Source organism: Lissotriton helveticus, chromosome 6 (genome assembly GCF_964261635.1).
Source record: "Lissotriton helveticus chromosome 6, aLisHel1.1, whole genome shotgun sequence".
Taxonomy (NCBI): Eukaryota; Metazoa; Chordata; class Amphibia; order Caudata; family Salamandridae; genus Lissotriton; species Lissotriton helveticus.
In genome coordinates, this window is record NC_136067.1 from 386,992,523 (window position 1) to 387,016,945 (window position 24,423).

The 24,423-nt window shown below is 46.8% G+C and overlaps 1 protein-coding gene across 3 annotated transcripts in view; it reads left to right on the forward strand.

Annotated features, from left to right (window-relative positions):
* The window catches only part of KIDINS220 (kinase D interacting substrate 220), a 1,022,767-nt gene that overhangs the window by 380,433 nt on the left and 617,911 nt on the right, over nt 1-24,423 (forward strand). For all 3 annotated transcript variants that reach the window (XM_078647833.1, XM_078647835.1, XM_078647834.1), the window contains exon 14: nt 446-625. In XM_078647833.1, coding sequence (XP_078503959.1) covers nt 446-625 — 180 coding nt within the window. The remainder of the gene's footprint in view (nt 1-445; nt 626-24,423) is intronic.

Below are 24,423 nucleotides of genomic sequence, written 5' to 3' on the forward strand. Positions count from 1 at the left end.
TGTCCACATAGGATAGATAGATAGATAGATAGATAGATAGATAGATAGATAGATAGATAGATAGATAGATAGATAGATAGATAGATAGATAGATAGATAGATAGATAGATAGATAGATAGAAAGATGTAGACATCACAAATGGTCCTTTCAGGCTCAGTGCGCTCCGTAATTGCTGATGCATGTGGGGGATTGACCAAATCCATATGCAAAGTTTGACCAAAGAGCACAGCACTGCAAGGGTGTTCAAGTTCTGCTTATTTTATTGAATCAGATGGACAAGCAGAAAATGGCAGTTACTTATAACTGGTGAATTTCAGTTTTTTTATTTTAGTTTAAATGTTACGTTTTAACTGACATTTTCACCTAGCTATAATGTCACTTTACTCTTTTTTTCAGTGAATATATATTTTTTGTATTATGATTCATGTTTTCTTTTGTTTTTAGATGAAATGAAAACCTTTGCAGGACAGCAGATTGAGCCTCTCTTCCAGTTCTCATGGCTAATAGTGTTTCTTACTCTCTCGCTGTGCGGAAGCGTGGGCCTATTGTTGTCTTTCACCGTGGATCCAAAACTTGGAATTGCTGTGTCGCTTAGCCTGTTGGCTCTCATGTACATCTTCTTTAGTGAGTCTGTTTAGTACTTTGTTAAATTTCAGTAAGTTGCAATATAACCAGTGTATTTTCTTTTTCTTCTACATTTGAAGTGCTTGTTCTATCCTTGCTGTTTTTGTACATATACATTTTATTTATTTATGGAAAAATCATGTTTTCACTACATCCATTATGTGTTTATTTTTAATTCTGATTAATCCTATCTGTAGCAACCTTATCTTGATAAGATCAAGGAACACTTGAAAGTTAAGAAAGATGTAACCATTATTTGGAATAATGAGAAAAGTGTTTCTATAGCAAGTTTATTGAATAATGTTCACTTTTCGAAAAAAATGCCAAATGTGGAGTTGCAAAATAGCTTTGGTTAACCAAAAAACTAGCACAAGATGACAAAGCAAAATTAAGTTTGCTACCTAAAGAATGGGTCTTATAAAATTGCTGGTGTAGAACAAACATTTGAGCTAGTCTAGGGTTAAAATATCTCATGACCATTTTGGTTTTAGACTAGCAACAAGTTGTTGAGAACCCAAACAAATAGTGATCGGAACTTGTATGGAATGGAATTCCAAAAGAGTATGAATTACTTGTGTATATATTTATGTTACAAACAGTTTGGGTAATTGTGCTTCAAAATCCAGGAAATTGCTATGTTTTGTGCTTTGAGTGACATCATTTAAATATTTGCGTATTATGTTATGTAACTGCTTTTTCTGTACCAAGTTAATATTGTTTTACTTTACAGCTAAGATACGATAATACCTACCACTAGTTGTTCCCCTGGGGCTACTACCCATAAGGAAACCGGCAACCTATTTAGTTATCGAGTACTGTCTCATCTATGGCAGTGGAGTGTTAGAGACACAGCCTGTGGTGTCTCTGCTCCCACTCGGAGCCTGCTGGCAGACCTACCCCGCTCCGCTGCATCTAGGAAGGTCCATGGGGAACAACTAGTTGTAGGTAGCTTTACACCTTGCCACACATGTGTAGATAGTTTTTATTATTCACACGGTCCTGAAGAATCGCCATTGATAATTTTTTTACAGCATGAGGCGAGAAACATGTCGACCATCTGGGAGTTGAGTTCAATTTTTGTCACATTATACCAAAATAGTCACCCCTCCCTCTTGACTTTTAAACCAGGTTGGGTCCCTCTCAGAATAAAACTTACCACAGAGGACTCCCTTACCTGTTTTACCATTCACTTTGCACATCTACACTCACGTAGGTCCTTCACAACCACGGCACCCATACGGCGAGGAATAGAAGATCTCCGATAAAGAGCCCCTTTAAGGGTGCCCGTCGGGCATTGCAGTGCCGGCCCGACGAGGAGCAGGCCCATATGATGAAACTTGCTGGGTGTGCGAGGGCCTTAGTTCCGACAGGAAGAATCCCCCACCTCCTCACTACCTGTAATATGTATACCTGTTTGGGTGGTTAATATAGCGCATAGGAACTTCGTACCCTTCTTTTTTGTAGACCATTGACTTTCTACCAATACACGAGGCTAGAATATAAATATATGCAGTCGCACTAGAAAACCTTTGGGAAGCCTTAAGCTCACAGGATCCCCAGGTTTCCCTAGCATCAAAGACCGCCTTAATACGAGAAGTCTTGTGTAAAGGCAACAGGATGGCCATGAAAGTATACACTCTCCATCTTCAGTAATTTATGGCCACAGACCATACTATAAGTTTTAGAGTGATTGGTAGAAAGGCCCAGAGACCCCATACAACTAACAAAATCCTGGAACAGGATGTTAAGGCTCTTAAAAGTTCTTCCGAGTAAAACAGCATTATTCGTATAGAGTAGTGCGGGAAAGATTTTCTTGTCAACTTTGAGGGACATCCATAATGCAAGCGAAAGGGCAGTACCAAGGCTATTAATATACAGTAAAAACAAAATGTGAGCCAGGATGCAGCCCTGGTGTACGCCCTTCCCCAGCGTAAAGCTAGAAGTGCGGTCACAAGCAGGGCCAAACCTAACAGATGCCAAAAGGTCCTAGTGCAAAGCCCTCAGAAACTGAAGAAGCCCTTGATCCTCCCCCAAATCAATCAATATGACCCATAATTGTGATCTTACCACTCTGTTGAAAGTACTAGATAGGTCCATGAAGGCCAGGCAGATGGAGCACTGCCTAGCAATGGCATACTTGCTTATCAACAGGTGTAGGTTCAGACAATGCTCTACCATGCCTAGACCCTCCCAGAAGCCATACTGTACCTTCAACAGCATGTTCGTCTCCCTGACCCAAGACAAAAGGCGCTTCAGTACAACCCTCCCTACAGTATTTACCACAGAGTCCATCAGGGACATTGGCTGACAGCGGGTTGGAGACTGAGGGTCTCCCTTTTTAAAAATAGGCACAATAGTAGCTGTATGCCATGAATGGCGAAGCCCGATATTGGAGAAGGCACTAAAACAATCACATAATAATAGGGCCCAGAATTCCAGGAAGGATTTGTACAGATCCAAGAGGACCCCATTGGGACCTGGGACCTTATTGGACGTAGACTTCATAATGGCCTCCTAGACCTCCTCTAGGGTGAATTCCATTGATATGGGAAATAGTTAATAGTCAATACGAAGTTTATTATGTAGATTACTTAAAACCATGACAATAGAAAACATTTAAAAAGAAGAAACATGATTATGTAAAGGCAGAAGAGAATAATGGTTATATTGTAGATGGCTTGTTATGCCCGAAAAAAGAAAACTCTTGGTGTATAGGCTTTCTCTCTACCTTCTTCCCTTTCCCTTATCTGTTATGGAAATAACGAATAAAAATGAGTTAAAAATCCACCATAAAATGGATTAAAAGTTTCAACTAAAAAGAGAACTCGATTACAGCGTGGTCAAACTCTACTATGTATCAATGTCCGTGATCCAAGAGCTAAGAGTTAACGGTTCATGATCATTTCAGTGCTTTGTTGGGAGTTTTTAAGGAAGTCATGCACTGCTTTGAAAAATGTGCCTGTTCTTGCCACTTCGAGGCCATGGTGCTAAAAATCCATTTCATTGCATGGTTGCATGTTCTTATACCATGAACTAAGAAGAGTGGCGTTAATAAGGTTCGCCGGCAGTCGAGCAACGTCGGACAGCTGCACAGTAGATGTAGAAGAGTTTCCGATTTGTAGCCAGAGAGTCTACACTTGACTGCTTTAGAGAGCAGCGGCCAGTTAGGAATAAAGTCTTTGATTTGTAATGCCAGCATCCTTACTGCCAAGATTTTAGCCAGGCACGCTTTCCCTATTGTGCAGTTAAGCTAAGTTTGTGCCCTAAGTCCAACTTGGCTGTCATTGGTGTATGACGCTGCCAGGGCCCTTAATGGCGATGTAGAATTAATTTTTTGCAGGTCGGTGGTCTTCGAAAGTAGTTTAGTCTGTTTTTTCATTATACTTTTTATTGCAGTAGACGTAAGTGAAGAAGTGATTAGAGTGGTCAGGTCGATTTGTAAAGTTTCTACTGCCGTCCTCAATTAAGTGGACCACGGGTTGATTTTATATTTGAAAATGTCTTGCAAAGTGAATTTCAGAGTACCCGGCATTGCTGTAATGCATCTATGGTAGTACTTTATAAAAGACCCCATACTAGACCATACAATGCCATCCAGGCCAAATTCAAGTCTCATATTTTTAGGTGTAATTTTTCGATGGTTTTGGTGAGTTGACCTGGAAAGGCCTCACTGCCGTAGGTAATTGCGGATGGTAAAACTGCCCTGAGCACCTTTCTAATTGGCGCTGAGGAGGGGCTTTCAAGGGCTGTATATAGTTGACAAAGTCTTGTAGTTACTGATGCTGCCTTGTTCTTTAAATGACGCTTGTGTATTGTCGATGCGCCGTTTGCAGAAAACCTTGTGCCCAGATAGTTATAAGATTAGGCTCCAGAGCATTTTTAAAGGACCCAGGGACCAGTTATTATTTATTGTTTGTAGCGCCCTTCCAAAGGATAGAACCTTTGTTTTGGCTTCATTTACTTTCATCTTGTTTACGCTATTGTATAAGTGAAGGTAATTTAATGCTCTCTGCTGTCCTATTTTTGAGTTGTCAAGGAGGACGATGTCATCCGCGTATTGCAATATTGTGATCTTTGTATTGTCGATTTTTGGGGAGATTAGATTAGCGTTGAGAAGTGCCCGGGACATATCCGCTGTATATAAATTAAACAACATTGGAGCAAGGACACACCCTTGCTTTAGCCCTTGGTTGGTATTAATCTTCTTGGTTAACACAATGTCTAACAACTTGACCCTCACCAGGTAGGTGTGTATAGCGATATGATGGCGTTGAGGAGGCTGCTAGGAATACTCCATGCCCTAAGTTTTCTCCATAAGATACCTCTGTCCACCAGATTGAAAGCAGATGAATAGTCCACGAAGCATGCGTAGAGCGGTAATGTCTTCTGGTGTTTTGCCTGGTGGACAAGATAGGATAAGGTGATTATGTTATCCAATGTGGAGGAATTTGGTCTGAAGCCAGTTTGGCAGTAAGGAATTATTGTGTTTGTTGTTGCCCAAGCCTCTAGCTCTTTTAATAGTGCGGCTGCGTAGGTCTTAGCCTCGATGTCCAGTAAGGCTATCAGCCGATAATTGCAGGGATTCTGTCTGTCGCACTTTATAGGTCTCGGCTAGCGTAGGCTGCGCACATGTGAAGTCTCGCTGGCGAGATTTAATGAGTTAGAGTAAGTTTCGCTAGTGCGGTTAAGCCCCGCCCCTCTTTTCCATTGGCTGGTGTCACCGTTCATGCTAAACGGTGGCCAGCCATTGGAAAAGCGGTGTTAGTGACGTACTCTTTTCTCTTTTGCAGCCATCCCACTTGGACTGGCTTCCTTGACTTACTGCTGTGGTAAAAGGTTTCTTATCTTCTTTATGGGGCAAAGCAGATGGCCCATAAAGAAGATAAGAAACCTATTACTCCAGCAGGAAGTCATGCCGAGCCCGACCAAGTGGGACGGCTCTAAAAGAGAAATTTCTTTCATTTTAGTATAATCGTGGCACCCGCGCTTTACTTTTAAAATGTTACAAGTAAAGCGCGGGTGCCCCGATTATACCAAAATGAAAGAAATAGAAAATAGAAAAAACATCTATTTCTTTCATTTTGGTATAATCGCGGCACCCGCGCTTTACTTGTAACATTTTAAAAGTAAAGCGCGGGTGCCGCGATTATACCAAAATGAAAGAAATAGAAAAAACATCTATTTCTTTAATTTTGGTATAATCGCGGGTGCTGTGGGTACAAGACAGGTCGACGGGTGCTCTTAGGGCAGGAACAAGGCTTTGACTAGATGTGTTTTCTCCGGAATGGCGGTGTGGGAGCAGCCATTTTCCCCCGTGTCTGCTCTGCCGGGTTTAGACTACTGCTGGGGTGGGCACAGGGGCGAGGAGGCAGCCAGGGTGCAGGGCAGGTTTCACCCAGTTTATCGTTTATGCTGATTCCAGCAACACGCCCCAGGAGTTGTTATAGTGGAATATACTTGCACACTGCTAGGTTCGTGTCCTACCGTGGGAGGGGGCGATACAGAACACGGGGACCGGTTCTCTGCGGGATTTATTCACCTTTATACTGTAAGCTCTTTTTGGAGTGTTTCTGGGGGAAGCGATTGTCAATGAGAACTCTTCCTCTTTGCAAATAATGTTTTTATGTTCTTTTCCTTTGACCAAATATTGTAACAATGTTCAAACTGGCCATGGGCCGCCTTCTACAATGCCCGGCTCCCCCGTTGAAACGACAGGGAAAACCCACTCGGGGTCTCCGGCGAACTCCACTCTTTGCTGTCCAGGGTCGCCGTGCCATGTCAACCCTTTTCAGCTCCCCTTGCACTCGTGGAAGACCGCTGGAGGACAGTTGGCGCTGAGGGCTTGGAGTTGGAACCGGTGGGTCAGGGCGATAAAAGTTTGTAAACCCTGCTAAATCGGATGATTTTGTGGATCGGGACCCTCGCAGATCAATGACGGCCATGCCACAATCTTAGTGTGCGACTGTCCCATTGCGCTATACGGACCGACGGGAGTGTGCAACAGGGAGGCACGGGGGGATATATGTGACATGGCAACGTCAAGACCCCCCTGCAGATCTGGACAGTTTCGGAGGTTCGGGGCCACTCATGTACTGCGGCCATAGTGTACTCCTGGTGCGTGACATACTCCGACTTTGGGATCCTTGTTTGAGGGCTGACGAACGGCTAGTACAAAACGGATGGGCGGGCGGAAGGGGCAGCAAAGGGTGGTCGGTGGTTGGAAGCATCAGAGCCAATGTGCCCTTCCTGCATACTAGCAGCTGGGCTTGTGTGTGTGTGGGGGGGGGGGGGTGCTCAATCGCACCCACAGACCGTGCCATGCTGTACTCTCAGCGTGTAGGTGGAGTGTGCGAGCTAGGGTCAGGTCCTGCAAACACGGGCATTGTCGGGGTTCGGACACCCCTGGCGCATGGCATGCCTAAGGAGTAACTGCCACCTGCACTGGACCTCATGCTGGTTCTACCGTCTTGTCGGTACTTTGGGTTTTTAGCAAACACCCCAAATGCAGATGTGTGTCACTCTTAGAGAATAACATTCTTGGAAAAGGGCGGTGTTAGGGTGGCAAGACAGTGCTCAATTTGTAAAATTATAAGTGCTGGGGCAAACGTTTTACTTAGGAGTCCGCCCCCGATGCTGCTGATTGTTGGATGCTAACCCAGCCCGGTCTCACTTCTTCCTCACCCCTCCTTCATCCACCTCTCTCTCCCTTTGGTTCTCTTTTGCATGTTTTTTCAACCCCGCGTCATCCCTTTGTCATTGTTTTCCCTTCTATCTCTTCACCTGTTTTCCTCCTCGTTGACTTTCTCCCTCTTGTTCTGCGTCAAAATCTGATGAAAAAAAATAAGTTCCGGTCCCCAAAAATGAGTGCCGGTGCCCACTATTCACTACTACTGGTACACGTTATGGACTGGAAAGGGCGGCGGTTATCTTTAAAAGAGCAGAATCGGGCTCCGTTCGTTCGTCTTGAGGATTTGGGTGGATTCTGAGTTCGAACTCACAATTATGCGGAACGCGTAGAGAGTAACAGCTTGCTGACTTGAAGGGCCAGAAGGGTACAGGAAAAGGGAAGGGCGATTGTCTTTGAAAGAGCAGAATCGTTCTTCGTTCTATGGAGACGGGTGTTTTCTGGGTTCCCCAGATGCAATTATGTGACACGCGTACAGAGTAACTAACATCTTGGTGGCATGAAAGGGCAGGAGGGAGGGTTTTGTCTTTAAAAGAGCAGAATCGGGCTGTTAGTTCGTCATTTGGATAGTTTTGGGGTTAGATCGCACACCCCTGATACAGATATGCGGAACTCGCAGAGAATAGAATCCTACTGAGTTAAAGGGGAGCAGGAGGGTACAGAACAAGAAGGAAGGCGGTTATCGTCTTGTGAGTTTGAGTGCTTTCGCGTTCGAGCACACACCCCAGATGCAGATATGCGGCACTCGAAAAAAGAGGAACATCTTGTTAGGTAGAAGGGGCGGGAGGCTACAAGACCGGAGGAAGGGAGTTTTCTTTAAAAATGCAGACTTGGGCTCCGTCCTTCCTTCTTTCGGATAATTTCGGGGTTCAAGCACACACCCCAGATGCAGATATGCGGCACTCGTAGAGTGTAACATCTTGTTAGGTTGAAGGGGCAGGAGGGTACAGGACAGTAGGGAGTTTTCTTTAAAAGAGGAGACCCGGGAACCGGTCCGTTGTCATTCGGATGGTTTCGGGCTTTGAGCACACACCCCAAATGCAGATATCTGGAACTCGTGGAGAGTAACATCTTGTTGGGTTGGAGGGGCAGGGGGTACTGGACAGGAGCAAGGGAGTTGTCTTTTAAACAGCAAACTCGGTCTCCGTTTGTTCGTCACTCGGATAGTTCCGGGGTTCGGGCACACACATCAGAGGCAGATATGCGACACAGCAGAGGTTAACATTTTGCTGAGTTCAAGGGCATCGGGGTGGCACATGAGTGGAGGCGGTTATCTTTAAAAGAGTAGAATCGGGCTCCGTTTGTTCATCTTGCGGATTCTGGTCGTTTCTGGGTTTGAGCACATACCCCAGACGCAGATATGCGGCACTCTTCGAAAGTAACATCTTGCAGGGTTGGATGTGGCATGAAGATACAGGGCGGAAGGGAGGACGGTCACCTTTAAAAGAGCAGAATCGGGCTCCGTATGTTCGTCTTGCACATTCGGATAGCTCGGGATCCGGAAACACACCTCGTGTGCAAATGTGTGGCACTCTTGTTAGGGGCAAAAGGGTGCATGAGAGTAGGAAGGAAGGCTGCCTTTAAAATAACAGAATAGGGCTCCCTTTGTTCGCCCGGCACATTCTGAGAGTTTCGTGGTTCGGGCACACCCACTATTAGATGACAAAATATGTGTTGGGTACAGGAGGGTACAGCAGAGAAGGGAGGGGTGTTGTTTGTAAATCAGCAGCATCGGGCTCTTTTTATTCGTCTTGCACATTCGGACAGATCCGGGGTTTGAACACACACCCGACATGCCTGAACGGTTGTTTTTGAAAGAGCAGAATCTACCTGTGTTTTTGTCGTTTTGCCAGTTCGGATAGTTTCGGTTATCGGGCGCACACCTGGGAGCAGATGCTTAGTGAGTAACCTCCTTGCCTGGGATCGAGGTAGGTGAGGCACAACATTTAGGAGCAGAATCGGGCTCCGTTTTCCACCAATTGCATATTCAGACGGGTTCAAGGGATAGGACACGTTCACAAGTAGCGCTGTCTTGCTACAATGTCGGTGTTACACACACATGCTTTGCAGTCTTGTTGGGGCGCAGGGCAGGGTAGTCCTGGTACTGTTTGTGAGGTGGTAAAGGGTGCTTACAGAGAATGAGGAGGATTGGGCACAAACAATTGTCTTGTATTAAGGGATTGGTTCTCTTTTTGACGCAAAAGTGTTGTTTGGCCACAATTTACACTCTCTACTTGCTATAACAGCCAGCTCTGTTGTGGAGGTCATGGGACCAGACCGGCAGTATCCCAACATACACCCATCCCCCCCCACCTTCCACCCCCCCTAGAAACATGTGAAGGTATCATCAGCCCATGAGGTTTTTATAGCCCACATGGGTAATACGGACCTCGCAACTCACAGAGCGTATGTATATAGGTCTCGCATTTGCGAGAGATTAAGCTATTGGCATTGTCAATGACAATGCCATTTATTAATCTGTTTTCAAAACCAACCCATAAATAACAAGTTTGTCATTTACAATGCCAATAGCTCTAACTTTTTTGAAGGTGAGACCTATTGAATTGTAAATGCTTGTTAAAAATTGGGTGCAATATTGAACCTCTCCAGCTGTCGGGCACTTGATGGAGTTTAGTGCGTGTTGTAAACAGTGAGAAAAGTATTCCTGACCACAATGACAAGTCTTGGACCAGGTGCACCTGCAGATCTTATTTTGCTTAGTACTTTTTGAATGTTATTAGTCGTAAATATGGAGGGACAGTCCACTGAGTCAACAGAAGGATCAGAGTATTCAAGCTGAGAGACTCCTGGTTGATCAACTACATACAAGTTATTTACATGCAAAGACCACATTGCTTCTGTGATGGAGTTGCTCCTTATAAGTTCTTGGCTTGTTTTGTTTTTAATATATCTCCATAGGTCTGCATGATTATGTTTGCTCATTATTGAGTGGATGTATTGCTAATCCTTTTCCCTCAGCTGATTTTTCCTGCCATATCAATTCCCTGTGCTGTTTTCTTGCACTTTGGAGTTCAAATGACAGGTCAGCTTTGATATGGGAAAAACATCCCAGGCTCAGAGCTCTCCGGGGGCTTGCCAGAGCCATAAAGAGCACTATAATGGTTCACCCAAGTCTCTGGACTAGTAGTAGTATTGACGGCATTATCAATAGTCCCCAGGGCGCCAATATCAATAACCACCTTCCAAAATGCCCTAGAATCTTTCTGCCTACAGGCCAGGGCCAGCCTCCCCCAGGACTCCATTTGGATCTTCTTGCGCCTACTGCACAAGGCGACTTTATTCTTGGCGCTACACACTTGGATCTTATGACTATCCCTAGGTTTCTCCTTCGAGGCCCTATGTAGGTTTGCTGATGCCATTCTACTGGCTCCACAGTTGTCAGTTCTTATTGGCTTCATGACTAATTTGCCAACAATAAGCCCCAGTTGGGCAAATTGGTTGGCCGCAACCCCCTGGCCAACTAAGGGGGATAAACAGTCAGTCAATGACACCGAGATTTTCCTTCAGAGCCAACAAATCAGCATTCCTGCGCACCAAATGAAGCCCCTGAGACTTAACAGCTAAGGATTGGTTAGATATGCCTTTGGCCTCATTTTCCCCTTTGGTGAATAGAGGTGTCCGCCAGGGATGCGTATTGGCACCAACCCTGTTCACGTTGTTTGTGAACGGGGTTGTTTCCTTTTTATCGGAAATTAATGCAGATGCTCCTGTCTTAGCAGGTGTCAAAGTCCCCGCATTACTTTTTGCGGACGATACCTTGCTGGTATCGAAAACCCCAGCGGGCCTACAGAAGTTATTAGATAGGTTCTGTCTCTTTTGTAAGGTAAGGGGCTTAGTAATTAATACCTCAAAAACGAAGCTCCTTTACTTCAACCCTAGTAGGTCGTCAAAATCTTCCATCGTACTTGATGGCGTACCCCTAGAGCGTGTGAATTTTTTTTTGATTACCTAGGGATCAGAATATCAGATAAACTGAAATGGCAGCCGCACATTGAAAAAATGGCCCTAAACCATAAGCGAGTTGTGGGCGTGATAGGGAGAGAACACCGTGCCTCAACCTCCAGGCCCATCACCCCAGCACTAGAGATCTATGCTGCAAAGGCTGTGGGCTGTGCATTATATGGAGCTGAACTTTGGGGCTTCGGTAATATAGACACCCTTGTCACAGCAGAAAACAAGTTCTTTAGAGAACTTGTCTCGCTCCCCAGAGGGACCCGATTAGGCCACTTTTGAGCAATTTGGGTCGTCGTTCAATTAGGGATTTAATCAATTTGCGTCCTCTTCTCTTTCGGGCCCGTCTATGGCGTACCCCTGAGTTATCAAGATATGCTGACGGCCTTAGAGAAGTAATGAATCTCCAGGGATCCCATAAGATTGGTTGGCTAACAAATGTAAAAAGGCTCCTTCTGGCCACTGGTCTTAAAACATGTGTAAGGGTAAAAGCCCAGGCAAAAAGTACAAAGTCTGACAAAAACAGGTAAAAAGACAAACCATAAGGAGAGAGGGACTCAAGAAAATTATAATATGGTAAAATGAAAAATTTAATTACATTGATTAAAAATTGATATAAACATATTCTTCAGTACACATGATTAAAACAAGATAGATAAAAATAATTTTTATATTTTGTTTGATTTTTAAATTAATGTGCTGTTACTGCAAAGAATATACATTGGTCACGGGATTATTGTCAACATAATGATAATGCCCAGAAATTGTAGAGGATGCTGATTCCGGTCGACGCGTTTCGACACACCCTTTCTTGTCTTCCTCAGGACAATATCAGCAAAATTCTTAGGTAGAACTGGAAATGCCTTAAATCAAGAAGCCATGGAGTTGTTGACTTTGTTTTAAATGCTATCAAGTGCGAAGATTAGAAGGGCTCCAAAGATTCCTTAATGCCGTGAGTTCTGCGTATTCCTTAACTATTTTTAAAATTGATTCTCATTCATAAAATGCTGCACTCGTGTGCACACGTTAGAGTTATAGCGAACGATAAAAAACCCGGCTTCAGGTCCCAAAAAGTGAAGATGAAAATGGGCACGGTCCTTTTCTTTTGTCCTTTTTAGCGGTGCAGGGACGGCGATAGAGTGAATCTTTCTTTTCCAGCCGTTAAAGTTCGATAAAGTTTTTTGATGCGCGGATGTTATTTAGAGAGCCGTTCTGTATAGCCTCTTTAGAGCTCGATAGTGCCGCAGAGTAACGGGAACCTGATTCATCCCCGATGAAAGACTGGTCTTAAAACTGCATGGGACTCAGGGATCGTGCTGTCTAAAGGGGAAGTCAAGAGAGCTTTCTGGACATGGATCGATAGTGAGGAGCAAAGAAATCCAAATCTAGGTAGATTGACCGAGGAGTTTCAACAACATAAGTTGGTCCCTCGCCTCGAACTCTACCTAGATTTTATTCAGAAACCGAGAGATAGGGCCCTTTTTATCCAGTTCAGACTGGGCACTCTACCTGTTCGTGAATATACGAGCAAATGGAGCCCTCCGCATGAAACACCTGCGGATTGCCCACACTGTGTAGGTCTAGTCGAAGATATTCCACACCTTTTTTTTGTATGCCCGGCTTACATTCAACCCAGAATGAAATGGTTAAAACCTGTGTGCCGACAGCTCAAGATTAGGAATCATTCCACCGCTCTTAGAATCCTCCGAGCAGATGCTAATACAACCATAGCCTGCGGGGTGGCAAAATTCTTAAGTTGGGCTTGGTGCATAAGATCGAAAGTTTTATGATGATTATGTATGATTATACATTTTTTATTCTCTATCAAAGCTGACATAGTTTAATACGTTTTTACTCTTTTATTGGAATAATGATCCTTAATGTAATTTTCTTTTAACTATATTTATTACGAACTGTGTTTTAATTGCATGTATGCTTTTAAGATATTTCATGTCGAAATAAAGCTTTGTTACTTACTTACCTTTGGAGATGCTTAATCTCAACCACAGTGGGTGGTGGTCACTCATGACTGTTTCTTCAGTACCACCCCTTGACACCCTTCCCATTAAGGCTGTCGACATAAATATGTAATCAATTGACCCATATTCCCCCGTGATCCCCCTTGACATAAGTGGCATACGTGGGATAGGTGAGATCCATTACTTCACAAGCATTAATTAGATCTAACATATTGATAAGGTTTAGGAAGGCTTTAGGTTTCTGATCTAGATGTTGGGAGACACCTCCTACATTAACTTTATCCAGGATAGTTAACATGTTATGCTGCTGCCTGGGTCCGAGTTCAGTGTTAAAGTAACCCCCAACCATAATTTGGAACCCTGTGTGCAAATAGTCAAGTTCTTGGTCAAGGCCTAAAATTAAGTTCAACAACACGTTAATATTAATACAGTCATCATATCCAAAGCACCCGTTATAAAAGTAAATAAAGACAATATGTTAGCTGTCATACCCCAGGTAAATAAATAGACTTGGGCTGAAGTGCTCCCAGTGTATAACATGTGGACTTTGCACTCCATGGTGACACAGATATAGGCCAATAAGCCTCCTTTTGCCCTGCCAGAGGGGGGCAGGATCGCCAGAACCACATATGCGGTGTATCCATCCAGACTGGCAGCTTCTGTGACCCAGGTCTCTTGAAGAAATATCATATCATAGTTTGAGATGAGTAACTTAGTTATCATCATCCTTTTTGTTGGCTAGCCCAGCAACATTCCAAAAAAGTAATTTCACGTGATGGGTAATACTAACAAGGTTCCATTCACGATCTTCAAAAAGAGGGGAGGTAGAATGAGTTCAATTTAAAGAACCCTCCCTGAGACCATGCCCAACAGCAGGGTTGCCCGGGCTGTGGCCAGCTTCCTGGAGAACGCAGACAGTCTTATCTGGCCATCACACAGTCAATCCACATCAGTCAGGCTCCCCAGTGGGATTCTGATCTTGAATTTTATAAAGTTGCGGTTGGGATAGACTAGCATCCTTCGTGCCCTTTTGGTTGACCGTGACTGGGTGGTAAAACCTTGATTTTACTGGCTTTATGCTCGCCATGGGTGAAGGACCTGAACACATTCCCTGCTACTGTCGCATTTTGAAAAGTAACGCTGACATAGTCACCCAAAAATTCCTTGTGCATCTTCCTAACCCAACCAATCCTTCTGGCCATAAGCACTTAATTAAATAATGTGTGCTGACACCAATTTCCATGGAGTCAATGAAGAGATTTATAAATTAGGTCCTCAGTAGACTCCATTGATTCGGGTCATAGAGTTGGCTCATCAGTGAGCACGATGGCAAAGGGGAAAGTCGCAGGTGGGAAGTCACACCTGGGAGACAAACTGGGGGCTTGACCCAAATGACACCTGGTTGTGTCGGTAGTGTCAGTGTTGTTGCTTGCGGAAGATGCCCCAACATGGTGCCGCTGCACCTCACGAGCTGGCGTTCAACAAGTTGTTTTTGGCTCAACACCTTTGGCTCCTTCACCAGGGCCTCAGCTCTCATTCAGCCTCCCAGCCTCCATTGGATACATACAGCGCTGCCCACATGTGAGTTTTACTAGCAATCAAGCAAGCTGGTTTGGTGCGCCCAGAGTCCTGACTTTTTAATGAGGTTGAACAATGTTGCCTCGATAGACACCGGACGATCATATGTCCATGAGTGCTTGAAACACCTCGCCCAAGTGGTCCACCTTGCCCTCAATACAATCTGTCAGAGTCACCACTGTTTGCAGATTTGTTCCCTACGACACCTGGTTGAGTTAAGGTGTTGCTTTGTTTCCAGGTAGTACCTAGTTTGTGTTTCGAACATGGGGGCTTTGCCGCTTTAGCAATAGCCTTATTTGAAGGGAGAGTGCTTTGAGTGGAGAAGAACCCATTCGCTTGGGCCTGATCTTGTACCTGTAAGCCCTGGGTTTTTCTGCCCCCAAGTTCTTCCTCTTCGATCTTGTATGAAGAGGCGGGGTGGGGTTCAGGCGCTAAACCGTTATCCACAATAGGGGCGAATGAAAGTCTTTCTACATTGGAAATGTCTTTGCTGATGGCACCCACTACCTTTACAATGTATCCATCAAGAGAACTTGCCTTTCTCTTGGCCCCAAACCGCCCCCCCGCCTGCCCCACGCAACCCCTGGTACTGTGATCTAATTCTCACTTTGATATTCATCCAAGCCTCCTCTAGGGCACAGGATGATAAACCACTGGGCATCTTTAGCAGCATAGCCCACACACTGTGATAATAAGGCTGGGGCAAGTAGGGGCACAGATTCCACAGTACCTTGATTCTTGGGCCAAAAGGGGTGGGCCAACCCAGTCTCATCTGGACTCAGACAGCCCCGCTCTTGGGACGGTCTTGGCCCGACGATGATCCTGTGCGTGTCTCTCGCCGCGGTATTCAGACGTGCTTAAAAGTGTTCCAACAAGTCCTGCCCCTCCCTTAGGGCCCTGTGCTGTAGGCTGGGAGTTGCAGTCCTCCCCAGCGTTGCTGTCAGTGTGGGCAAGAAGAGCATATTAGGTTCATCCCCCTACGTTAGTTATTTTATTGGACATGCTGAACAATCTCAAAATTTCGAATTTTGACATTTTTCAGAAAACCAAGTAGGAAGAGCAACCTCTGGGTTTAAATCGTTCATAGAGTTGCATGCTCTCCCTGAATCATCAATAGTTTGGGGAACCCAATATACCCTTGGAGGCTTTGGCAGCGATATAAATGGTAAAAGAAGCCTACAAGGGATTTGATTCACAACAGTCTTAAGTTATTCAGAGATAAATCAGGGAGTTAGTCCTAACGGAACAAACGGCAAAGTGTCATTAGACAACAGCAAACAAAAAGAAATCCTAACATCAAAAACACAGGAGAACCTAGTAGTTTGAAAAGTATATCTTATTTTATATATTTCTCGTTGGAAAAAATGGAGTACAAGTAAATAAAATCATTCAGCACAAAGTCATGGAGAGAAGTAAAATCAAATTGACCTAACAATACATGACTAAACAACTATGTCAATTAAATCATAAGCAACAAATCTCTTAATGAGAATGTGTATTGCTCCAGAATGACAATATTTCTTCCTAAGAAATGTTGTCATTCTGGAGCAATACACATTCTCATTAAGAGATTTGTTGCTTATGATTTAATTGGAAAAGTTGTTTAGTCATGTATTGTTAGGTCAATTTGATTTTACTTCTCTCCATGACTTTGTGCTGAATGATTTTATTTTCTTGCATTATGATCAGTGGGCTCCCAAACATTCAACAGGCAACGCCTGGCTTCAGGCAAGATTGCCACACCTGTAACTTCCTGAAGCACCTTGTGGACCCTGCACCAAAAATCGGCTACTTTCCCACACTCCCAGATGATGTGCATAAATGTGGCCAACTGGCCACAACCCCGCCTACACAGACCCTCCTCCGAAAAACCCATCTGAACCAAGTGGGGGCCTGTGACATACACTCTATGTAGTATTTTGAGTTGGACCAATCTCAGGTGAGCTGGAATCGCGACCTCCTTTGGGGAGGAGATCGCGGACTGCCAATCTTCATCATCAAGTTCAAGACCGTCACGGGTCCACTGATCTCGCAGTTGCAACAGAAGGTCTGCTCTATGGTTAATCAGTTTTTTATACACTAGGGAGATGGTACTATCCGGTATATAACCATCCAGAACACGGTCCTCCAGCGGGGCAGACTCCGGTATCTCCACCCCCCTAGGGAAGACCGAATCGAGTGCATGACGGATCTGTGCATAACGGAAGTACTCCGTTCCTCCCAGTTTGAACTCGGCCTGCAGGGCTACAAAGGACTTCACTTGCCCCTTAACCCAGAGATCACCCACCCTGGAGATAGCAATGAGGTCCCACCTGTCAAACCCCTTCGTGTTCTACAGTTTACCAAGCCGATCTGATCCAAAAAGCGGGGTCGCTAAGGTCAAACGATCTTTCCACCCCAACGCGCTGGTGGCGTCCTGCCAAACCCGCACAGCTGTCCGCGTCGGCCCCGTCGGAGACCTCACTACCGATTTGGAATATAATGCCCAATAGTAATTACCTCCAGGGAGCAACCACCTATCCATAGCAAAACCTGGGTTTGACCCGGGGCAATACGTACCGTGGTTGATGGCCCCCAACTGCGACGCCCAATAGTACCTTTTAATATCGGGGAGAGCAATACCCCCGTCGTACCAGGGGAGCGTCAATTTTGAGAGTGCAATCCAGGGCCTACCATCCCACAGCAATTTCCTCTGTAGACCCTCAACTATACGGAAGTAGCTACCAGGAACAAAATCAAGGGTATTCTGCAGGGCGTACAAAAAACAAGGAAGGGACATCATCTTAAAAAGGGCCGCACGTCCAAGTAACGAAAGTGGAAGTTTCTGCCAATTGGCCACATCTCGCCTCAACCGCGCCAAAGGGGGAAGGAGATTTTTCTCATACCGGATCAAGGGGTAAAAATACCAAGATATTTAAACCCCTGCTGTGTGATCTGGATAGGCCAGCCATGTGGCAAAACCGGTACATCACCACTGAGTACATAAAGAGAAGATTTCGCCCAGTTGATAATCAGACCAGAATTCTTACCAAAGGAAATCAAAACGTCGCATAACACTATCAGGGACTTTCTGGGGGAGGTCAGGTACAAAAGGATGTCATCCGCATACAAGGAGATACGATCTTCGTGTTCCGGGGACCAATAAATACCCTTTATAGAGGGATCCCAACGGATCCACGCAGCTAGGGGTTCAAGCGCCAGCGCAAACAGAAGGGGAGACAGCGGGCAACCCTGATGGGTACCTCGCCCAAGACTAAACATTGCAGAAACGCGGCCATTTACCACTACCTGAGCGAGGGGATCCGCGTAAAGAAGCCGCACCCAGCCAATAAACTCCAAGCCGAAACCAAATTTAGTCAGCACCGCCCATAAATACGGCCATTCCACAGTATCAAACGCCATAGTGGCGTCTAAAGACGCCAAAATGGCCGATTCACGCAGCGTCGCCGCCCTAGCGATAACACCATGCAGCCACCGAAGATTCAATGCCGTATTCCGGTGCGGGATAAAACCAGATTGATCCGGATGAACTAGATCGCCGATGACCGTGATTAGTCTATTAGCTAACAACTTAGCAAGAATTTTTGGCTCGGCGTTTAACAATGAAATCGGCCGGTACGAAACACATTTATTCCGTGGCTTCCCCTCTTTATGTATAACAACTATGGTAGCCAAACGCTGATCCCGGGGGAGAAGCCCACCATCACAGGGCTCCGTGAACATGTCCCTTAAAAACGGGGCAATCCTGTCGGGCTGAAGCTTGTATAACTCAATTGGCAAACCATTGGTGCCCATTGCTTTACCCGAATGTAAGGAACGCATAGCTAACGCTATTTTATCCGCCGTGATCGCCGAGTCCATTAGATCCCTATCTTCCTCTGAAAGAGTTGGAAGGGCTATATCTCGAAGCAGTAAATGAGAATCCTCCTCTGGTCTATCAGACAGAGAAGGAGTACACGGTGTGAAAATGATTGGCGAAGCACGTCACTATCTCCTGCGGGTCGGTAACTAGGGCCCCATCCTCCGTCTCAATCTCTGGCACCACACGAATTGCTCTATCTTTCCTATCCAACCAAGCTATCAATTTGCCAGCCTTATCTCCAACATCATAGATACGCCCCTATTGCTCCTGGCTAAGAGCCTTCGCCGCATCCGACACCAATGACTTATATTCAAGCTGCTTCAATTGCAGAACATGCAGTTTCGAGTGGGTCACCTCCTGCTCCAAAGCCAATTCCAAATCTGTTATTTCGGTCTCTATCTTAACCACTTCCTCCTCTCTCTGCTTCTTAACTCCAGCGATCAATGACAGGGCCTGACCCCTCAGGACGGTCTTAAAAGCCTCCTATAGAGAGACCGCGGAAGAAACCGAGCCTTCATTCTCTCGGAAATAATGATCCAGAGCCTTCACAAGCTCACTACGAATTTTAGGGCTACGAAAATACCAAGGGATAATCGGGGCAACCCGACCCTCGGCACCCGGGACTAAGTCCAATGGGAGCCACAGTGGGGAGTGATCAGAAATCCCCCTAGCCATATGACGGACCTCTGCAACACCAAACGCCTGTGCAGCCGGTACTAACACATAATCAATCCTGGAGAGACTACCATGGGCTCCCGAGTGAAAAGTATACTGCTGCTGAGTGGAATGAAGCAATCGCCAACAATCCACCAGACCCAGCGCATCAATAAAATCAGGCAGCCAACTATGCGTCCCCTTGACGTCCCTGGGTGGATGTCTATCAAGCCTACCTGAAACCACCGCATTAAAGTCCCCACCTAAGATCAGGGACCCAGTCGGGAGATCAAGCAACACCCACCCCAGATCAGCAAAAGTAGTCGACTGTAAGCCTGGAGGAACATAAATATAAACCACGGTAATAGTACGACCCTCCCACCGCCCCGAAATCGCCACATAGCGTCCCCTATCATCAATGACAGTGGATTCCACCTCAAGCGGGAGAGCAGTTTTAACAAGGATCCCAACTCCACGTGATCCAGAGGAGAACCCAGCATGGGCAACCAGACGATACCCCTTCCTGTTCATGGCGTGACACGTATGCCCCACCAAGTGAGTCTCCTGAAGGAGAACAATATCGGGGGATTGGCGTTTCAGGAGCTGTAGTACCACCCCACGCTTAATCTTGTCCCCAATCCATTGACATTCCAGCTCATCAACCTCAATCCCCTACCCCCATCATAAAAGAAAAAGAAGATCCAACCACGAGTTGGGTCCAATGCTTCGATGAAAATGTCTTGCAGTATAGCACCTTGCAAAAACAACGAACCAAACATCCACACCCCCCATCCGCCCACCCCCAAACAACCCATTACAACACCCCCCACCCTGCACACGACTAAAAAGCCACCCCAACTTGCAGTGTGCCTGTCGCCCCACACCCAACTAAACTACGAGAAGTAAAGCGGAGGAGGAATAAACCCCAACGATATCTCCGCAACCCCCCGTGCAAAAGAAAACTGGCAGTAATAAGTCAAATTCAGAACCACCGTATTAAAAGTCCTTTCGTAGTCCCCGGAGACCTGGAAGATGGAGCTCATTCCTGCTCCTCAGGTCCTCGTTCCGCTCCACCAGGCCGACTCTCAGGATCCTGTCGGGCTTATCAAAAAGTACACCCTGTCGTTATATTCAATCCTCAATTTGGCAGGAAAGGGCATGGCATACTTAAGGTCCATCTCGCGAAGTCTCCTTTTCACACCCAGAAAACTGAGCCGCTGTTTCTGGACCATCTGTGTGAAATCCGGGTAAAAACTGATGGAGGAGTTTTCAAACTTCAGGGGACCACCAGCACGCGAACCCTGAAGGATAGCGTCTCTGTCCCGAAAGTTGAAAATCCGTGCTATCAGAGGCCGCGGCGGGGCTCCCACTTTTGGTTTTCCACCCGGAATTCTATGGGCCCGTTCCACCATGAAAAACTTGCTCAGTCCCTTAGGTGCTAAATGATTGATGATAAGGTCCTCAACAAAAAGGTCAATAGCTTTCTCCTCTGCCTTTTCCGGAACGCCAATAATACGGATGTTGTTCCGCCGGGCCCGTCCTTCAAAATCCTCCAGGCGACGAACAACCATGTCATTAGAGGCCCCAAGAGTACGGACTTTGGTCTGTAACTCAACAACGTCGTCCGTAAGGTTCAATGTTTTAATATCCAGCGATTTAACCCTTTCATTGGTTTTTGTGAGGTCCGTCCGGATCAAATTCACATCAATCGCCACCGTATCCAACTTGTGGGCAAGAGTCTCCATTTGCTTCCCGAGGGAGGACTGGATACCATCTATGGCGGCCATCACATCCTGCAGAGTCAGCTCCACCACCGGGATCGCCGAACTCTTCGCCTCCTCCAGCAACCTACCGGTTCCGCTGGGCGACCCCCGAACCTGAGCATAACGATCCATGACGTTGGTTTGGGTATAGCTGCCCCTTCTGGTATTCTTCACCCTCTGTTTGTCTCCCTCAGGTTTACCCGCCATGTCGGGACAGTATCAAACAATGTCCCAGGTAAAGGCGAGAGGAGGGGAGATACAGCAGACCGAACAGGGAGAAAAGAACAAATTCCACACAGAGGGACTGCCAACCAGGGCGATAGAGCGGCAGGGGGGCCGGAGAGAGCGAAAGTCAGTGGGGCGTCGCAAGTCCGGAGACTACAGCGATAACCAAAAACGAAAGTGAAACTGAGCTGGACCGGGGCTCTTCGCTGCCCCAAGCCGTTGTTGTTCAATTATGCCCCGGGCACCATGTCAACTTGGGCGCCGGGCATCCAGGAGACGAAGGCCGCAAACTTCTCAGCATCGTTACTGGGGGCATTTTTCTCACCTGCCGCAGCCCGGAGTGGTCTTGCCTCACACGCTCCTGTGTCTCGCTTTCCCCCGCCGCCGCTCTGCAAACGCGGCCGCCGAGAGGGGGGAGCGCTGGTTGCCCTACCTGCCTACAATCCCCAGCATCCCCTGCGGGGTACCGGCGACGCCGCCAGCAGCGTCATTCGCCAGCGCCCGGAGGCCCTTAAAGGTCTTCAGACACTGCAGAGGAGCGGGTCAGCATCGTTACTGGGGGCATTTTTCTCACCTGCCGCAGCCCGGAGTGGTCTTGCCTCACACGCTCCTGTGTCTCGCTCTCCCCCGCCGCCGCTCTGCAAACGCGGCCGCCGAGAGGGGGGAGCGCTGGTTGCCCTACCTGCCTACAATCCCCAGCATCCCCTGTGGGGTACCGGCGACGCCGCCAGCAGCGTCATTCGCCAGCGCCCGGAGGCGCTTAAAGGTCTTCAGACCCTGCAGAGGAGCGGCGTCAGCATCGTTACTGGGGGCATTTTTCTCACCTGCCGCAGCCCGGAGTGGTCTTGCCTCACACGCTCCTGTGTCTCGCTCTCCCCCGCCGCCGCTCTGCAAACGCGGCCGCCGAGAGGGGGGGAGCGCTGGTTGCCCTACCTGCCTACAATCCCCAGCATCCCCTGCGGGGTACCGGCGACGCCGCCAGCAGTGTCATTCGCCAGCGCCCGGAGGCGCTTAAAGGTCTTCAGAATCTCCCGCGTCGCGGGACGCGGGCGTGGCCGGGCGGAGCCCGGGCAGAGGGCGGGCCGTCTGTGGCCGTCAGGGGACGGAAGAGGACGGGACGGGCCACCCCCCCTTCTTTTCCCACTGAAGATCACGAAGGTACTGTTTCCATTTGGACTAAAGCTTTTTGTTGTACATAGTGCCCTAGCAACGTAGCGGGAGACCCTGAGGTGGGGCGTTTGATCGTTATATATATTCTAGTAATTACCGACTTTGAAACGTCCCACTTCCAAAATGACCAAACGGGTAAATAAAACTATAGCCCCCGCGACACGATCACACACCAAGCTGTTGGCAGCTGAACCGCAACCTCTACCAACTTTAACGGCTATCGATAAAATGCTTCAACAGACCATTGGTGTTGTGGTTAATGATATCGAGAACACAGAGAGGAGGCTATCGATAACCCCTACACTAGGCATGCAAAACCCGGGAAGAGACAGCTCAGCTACCACAATTGATGTCTTGGACACTAGCTCATTTTTGGAGCCATCATATGTAGGCTTGCCCTGCAGCCAGATGCCCGCTGAGACTTCTACAGACGTGCAGGAGCATCCAATTACCCTGTCGCCCCCTTCCCTGGAGAAAAGGACAGCAGTACATAAACCATGCATAAGGAAAAAGAAAGGAAATATCTTAAACTAACTGGGTAATAATAAATTGGCAAACCATGACCTGGTGACACCGACTACCAGTAAAATTGGCCCATCGCTAGGAATACCATGCTGGGCCACAAACATGGTTGCCGATTTACAAGCATCCTTGGAGCGGACTATTGTTGCCCAACTCAAGCCTCTGGTCTCAAAACTTGATAAACTCATTGCTGCCACAAATACAAAGGGGGGAGGGATAATCGAGCCAGCCAAACAAGTGAGAAACTCTGTACCTCATGTCATTGATACCCCATCTCAAAGTGTTCCAAGAACTAGAGTAGTGGAAAATAAAAAAAACCCTAGTACAGACCATCAATGGTGTGGCTCCACCAATTCCCCAAAAGTCCACGCATGATCCACCACAACACCTGCCAAGGTCTAACGCTCAGAAGCAGGTCTGCCAAGCAGCAGGAAACTCAGCAAATGCCATAGCGAAAGAGACGCCAAAAACAAGAGAGGGCGATAAGGGGATTAGTAGCACTACTTCTCCACTGAAACAAAGCCAAACATCAAGAACCTTTTCTCGGCAGCCACCAACAATTAACTTACCCCCCGAAGCCCAGTCCTATGTAGTGGCACTTGTAGGAGTTCCTCCATTAACGGAGGGGAAGAGAGAAAGGGAGACTGAGTTGAAAAACAAGTGCATCCAGTGGCTTAGTGTAAATAGACCCCTCCCGGGGAATGTCTCAGGGGACATCTTGTCAGCCAGAAGAGTGGGCTGGATTGGGAGGAGCCCAAAGACAGTAGCAGGTGACGTGATAATTCTGAATTTTAGGGATGTCTCTGCTGTAGGGTATATTTGCAATGCCCCGCACTATAGTTCAGATACGCAAATATGTCCTCTGCACCTCTCGTACTTTTACCCAACTCCTAGCCTGGAACCCTGTCGCCCAAGATTTATACACAATAACAGGGGGGGTTTTCCCTCATCACATAGATCTTTAAATGGGGGGGGTTTTAGGGAGGGCATGTCTTCCTACAGTTCACTACTCCCGATACAGTCACACTGGAATAGGTTCAGTGCTTTGGAAGATGTAGACTGACTTAGTCAAGGAGGAATGTCACCCTTAGAAGCCACAAATATAATACTCAGAGGTTCAGGGGCAACAGAGGAAAATATTCTCCCACAAATGCTGAGGGAGGCTCCAAAAGCTGTCAACACAGTAGGGGAAAGGATTAGCAATAGGGGGATTAGGGAAGTTGAAGGATCAGATAGCTCAGAAGAAGGATGCCTAAAGTTGGTCTCCTGGAACATAGCCGGGCTGAAAAACAAGCTGCTTACTCCTGAGTGGGCCACCTTTATGGCAGCATATGACATCTGCCTGATGCAAGAGACCTGGGCATTAGAAGAGAGCTTGAGTGTGACCT